The 4,932-nt window shown below is 50.8% G+C and overlaps 1 protein-coding gene across 1 annotated transcript in view; it reads right to left on the bottom strand.

Annotated features, from left to right (window-relative positions):
- The window catches only part of SCNN1A (sodium channel, non voltage gated 1 alpha subunit), a 24,862-nt gene continuing 19,930 nt past the window's right edge, over positions 1-4,932 (bottom strand). The window contains exons 8-12 of the mRNA XM_012637882.1: positions 2,460-2,538; positions 2,278-2,335; positions 2,068-2,123; positions 1,845-1,920; positions 1-1,370 (exon numbers count right to left, since the gene is read on the bottom strand). Of these exons, the coding sequence (XP_012493336.1) occupies positions 984-1,370; positions 1,845-1,920; positions 2,068-2,123; positions 2,278-2,335; positions 2,460-2,538 (656 nt within the window). The 3' untranslated portion in view covers positions 1-983. The remainder of the gene's footprint in view (positions 1,371-1,844; positions 1,921-2,067; positions 2,124-2,277; positions 2,336-2,459; positions 2,539-4,932) is intronic.

The raw sequence follows: 4,932 nt of genomic DNA, 5'->3' as shown, positions 1-4,932 counted from the left end.
CACCTGCCTACTTGCTCCAAGCGAGATGCTAGGCTAGACCTGGAGCATACATAAATGAACAAGACTCAGACCCTGACCATAAGGAGCTCACAGTCTAATTGGGAAGGCACACACAAATGAACAAGAAGGTATAAGGTGACATCAGCACTCCTGTATATGTTATGTAGTGTGCTGTGGGAGCCCAGGGGAGGGGAGTGATTAGTTCTGGGGCAGAAGCCTTCACAAAAGTTGTGGTGTCTAAGGAGGGTTCTGAGGGATGCATAGGAGTTCTCCAGCAGATAGCTGGGGAAGCTTCCAGGCTGAAGAAATAGCTTGAGCAGACATACCACAGAGCAGAGGCACTGGGGTATGGCTCTGTGGGGGATGGGGTATGAGGCTAGAGGAATCCTGGGACCGACTGGGAATAGCCAAGCCTTTACCACATTGGTCTGCTGCAGCCCCGGCGCTAGGGAGTGAGGGAAGGGGAATTGCCCAAGAACTAACAAAGGGGGCTTTTGGGTGGGGTTCCCCACCCAAGTTCAAGAAGAGGAGCAGACATCCGTGTCACTGGAAAGCAGTGTGTCCAGGCCAATCTGGGGCTGGCTTTAGTCATCATTGGGTAGGAAACCTGCGCATGCCTTTGTGTATTCTTGTTTGTGTTTTGCTCAGGTCATCGGTCGTTTCCTAGGAAAGTTCCTTGTCAAAGTTCCAAGTTTGGCTTGGCTGATCCAAGGGAAAAGGAGACTGGTCTGCACTTGGGTGGGGAAATCCTGTTCGGAGGCAGGACCAAGGGGTGCAGGCAGGAGCCAAGCAAATTCTGGGCAGCTCCATTGGCCACTGTCCTCTGGGCAACTTCCGGAGCCCCTCACCCATCCTGCTTCCCTCCCACACCAAAGGCAGTTGGTGGCTCTGAGAGCAAGTCCCTAACATCCTTTAATCCTGCCAAGGTGGGCTCCTCCCTCCAGGGGGAGCACCTGCCTTGGTGGGAGGAGCACTGTCCCCTCTCAGGGCTCCCCCAGAGGACAGGCAGAGGAGCTGGGCCCTGCAGAGCCTGAGCCCCCTGGGGATAGGCAGGGGCCCAGGGTGGCATAGGCAGGGGGAGGGGCTGCCAAGGCCGGTAAGGGAGCAGGGCCAGGCTGGGCCAAGGATGGGGATGTGGGGTGGGGGCAGAAGCGGGAGGGGAAGGAGGATGGTGGAGTGGAGGCCACCTCCCGAGCACCCCTGCCCCCTCGGCCTGGAGACCAGTATCGGCTTCGGAACCTCCGGAGCAGCATGAGGAAGGTGATGCCCAGGAGGTCAAAGATGAGCTCGGCCATTTCCACCACAGACAGCACCGAGGAGCCAAACCACAGGCTCCACTGGCTGCCCAAGTTGGACAGGAGGGTGACCATCTGTGAGGGAGACCGTCACATGACCACAGGGCAGAGGAACCTGGGTGGGCTCTGGCAGAGGAGCGTCCATCCCTCCTGACCAAGCCATCTCCCTTTCGCCCCAAGGGCCCCACCCCTCTCAGCCCCCCGGCAGCCCGGGCTCCTTGCCTTGCTCCTTTCCCTTGGGAGCACATAGCTCCTGACTGGTGTCACTCAGAGAGCGCAGACAACTGGGCCACAGCCAGGAGCATGTCTCAAGGGCCTTCTGCCGGCATCTGGCACACCCCTCCCTCCCACCACCCTCAAGACCTCATGCCCCAGCCAAGGTCCTCCTTTCAACACTCCACCCTCGCCGGTGACCCCCTCCCCTCGTCCTTGGCCCCCTACATTTGAGGCCCAAATGCTCTGGCCCCACAGGGGCCACCCCTAGTTTTCCCTGACAGCCACCCCGCTAAGACCCCCAGAGAATCACAGCCTCCATGAGGCAGGACGTACCGTGACAGAGGGAGACTCGGAATTGGTTTTGTATTTCAGCTCCTTGAAGAAGATGTTGAGTTTGGCAACTCCGTCTCTTTGGCACAGAGAGGAGAGTGGGAAGAAAGGGAGGAGAATTAACGTCTGAGACCATCCTCCAATCAACTGCATCAATTCCTCTCCCCAGATCTGTTTTCCCTCCCAAGGATTCCTTTCCTGGGAATGGGACCAGGGCAGGACTGACCTTTTGTTGTTGATGGTGTAATTGTTCTGTCTGGATAGCATCTGGAAGACCCATTCCTGGGAAAGAATGGGGTGTCACCAAGGTCACCCCCATATTCTTCAGGCTTACAGGGATGGGATCAGGGCAAACACACCCATACACATCCTACCCAGAGAAGGGCGCAGCACTACATGCACACCTGCGTCCCCCACCCCTCCCTTCCCCCTTTACCTGGGATGTCACCGAGGGCCATCGTGAGTAACCAGCAGAGAGCTGGTAGCTGGTCACACTGGGGACAAGAAAGGCACTCAGTGCTGGGGTGGAAATCCCCCAAGGCTTAGCTGGGCACCCTGTATTCTACCCAGCCAAGCAGCCCACTGCCCAACCTGTGCCTGAGGGAAGGGGACACTCACCTGCATGGCTTCCGACACTTGGTAAAACAGCCCAGGCGGTCCGAGGAGAAGTCAACCTGAAGCTTATAGTAGCAGTAGCCTGTGGGTACAGAGAGGTGCCTGCTCTCCTAGGGCACCTCGATTTTCTCCACCCCACACCCAAGAGGTCTCCCAAGATCCCCGGGCCCCGCTTTACGAGAGCATCAGGTAGCACTACCATGGTGCCTCCCTCGTGAGCAGCAACTCCACCAAGTGTTTAAGAAATTAAGCTAAGCCAGGAAGAAAAAAAAAAACAGAACAGGACACACCCATGTAAAGACATGTAGGATATGGCAAGCACTTAAAAGACAGAAAGCAAAATGGGAACAACTGTTGTGTAAGAATAAGAGGATTAAACCACAATGAGATACCACTTCATCCCCATTAGGATGGCTATTATGAAAAAAGACAATAATCAGAACCGGCAAGGATGTGGAGAAATCAGAAACTTCATACACTACTGCTGGGAACGTACAATCGTGCGATCGCTTTGGGAAACAGTCTGGCAGCTCCTCACAAAGGTTAAGCACAGAGTTACTGTACGACCCCGCAATTCTACTCTCAGGTATACGCCCAAGAAAATTGAAAACATACATCCACGAAAAAACCTGTACACGAACATTCACAGCAGCATTAGCCACAGTAACCAAAAAGCACAAACCACCCAAATGTCCATCAACTGGTAAGTGGGCAAACAAAACGTATCCATACAATGGAACACTACTCAGCCATAAAAATGAATGCAGTGGTGATACTGCTACAACCCAGAAGAACCATCTAAGCGAAAGAAACCAGTCACAGACAGTCGCATATTGTGAGGCTCCATCTACACGACACGTCCGGAACAGGCAAGTCTAGAGACAGAGAGATCGGTGGTTGCCAGGGGCTGAGAGTTAGGGGGGCTGTTTACTACTAAGGGGTGTGGTGGGTCATTTTATATCGAGGGAAACATTCTGTATCTTGGGCAACACAGTGAGACTCTGTCTCAAAAAAATAAAAAAAAAAAAAACTGTAAGGGTGGAAGAGAGATCGGTGGTTGCCAGGGACTGAGAGTTAGGGGGGCTGTTTACTACTAAGGGGTGTGGTGGGTCATTTTATATCGAGGGAAACATTCTGTATCTTGACGGCGGTGCCTAACTATGTATTTGTCAAAAGTCAAAAAAGAATGAATTTTACCATATGTAAATTATATTTCAACAAACTTAAAAAAGAAAAAGACTGCACAGTCCACTGTTAAAAGATAACAGTGGCACGATGAAATGTTAGAGTTCATTTGAGCACTCAGCGATTGGCGAACTGGGTAGCACCAGAGGGCGAGTGGGCGAGCACCGCCCCGGGAGGCCGGGCGAGGACGCTTTCAGAAGGTGGTTCAGGAAGCAAGACGAGGACAATGTACCGATGGCTTAAAGTGGAAAGTCCCTTAGTGAGAGGTTAGTTGGCTGTTTCTGACTGGTTAAGTCTCCAGTTTTATTTTACTGTTTATACTGGGTTTCCATTTGCTTGCATAGGAATTTAAAGTGCTACAGCTGCCCCAATCTAGTGGCCTGCAAATTAGGAAGGTTTGTCGTGCCACATTTCATCACTATAGGTAAATTTGACCTGAAAATAAAATCCATATACAAGTATTAGAGTTTAGTTACTGATATGCATGTTCAAGGTTCAGGGGTAATGTGTACCGATTGCAGCTTACTTAGGAATATATCAAAAAATAAGATGGATGAATGGACGGAGGGAGGGAGGGAGGAATAAGTGGATAGATGTGTGATAAAATAAATACAGCAAACTACTGACAGCAGAACTAAGGTCTGTGTTTCTCAAAGTGATGTTCAGGAACCAGCAGCTATTTCGTCACCTGGAAACTTGTTAGAAATTCACATTTTGAGGCCAGATCCACTAAATCAGAGACTCCGAGAGTGGCTAAAACTTGAGAACTACTGATGTAGTTGGTGGTATATTGGTGTTCATTGTACATACTTTCAGGTTTTCTGTATGTCGACAATTGTAATAAAATGTTGGGGTGGAGAGAAGATTGCACAGTCAAGGAGTGGTCGGCTGGCATTAGATTAAGAAGGAACACCTTCCACAGGTGGCTATGACCAATCCTTCTGCTCTCTGTGTCTCCATCAGCAACCTAGACTTTTCTAATAACCATTCTGGGTATCAAAAATGGGCTTTTATGGATAAAAATGTGTCTTGTTATTTGATAAGATAAATGATAGAAACGGGCTCCCATTGGTGAGATTAAAGATATTCAAGTATGGACCGGTTAAAACAAGTTTGACATTCTGCACCCTTGTAAGAGTAAGCTATAAGAATTCAGAGGCCTGCAGACTGCACCCTTTGGGTCTGGCTTGAGGGTTTTTTTTTTTTTTTTTTAGACAGAGTCTCACTGTGTTGCCTGGGCTAGAGTGCCGTGGCGTCATCTTAGCTCACAGCAACCTCAAACTCCTGGGCT

The sequence above is a fragment of the Propithecus coquereli genome, unplaced genomic scaffold (genome assembly GCF_000956105.1).
Source record: "Propithecus coquereli isolate 6110/MARCELLA unplaced genomic scaffold, Pcoq_1.0 Scaffold124, whole genome shotgun sequence".
Taxonomy (NCBI): domain Eukaryota; kingdom Metazoa; phylum Chordata; class Mammalia; order Primates; family Indriidae; genus Propithecus; species Propithecus coquereli.
Note: the sequence above shows the minus strand (reverse complement) of the source record. Positions and strands in the feature narration are given on the sequence as shown.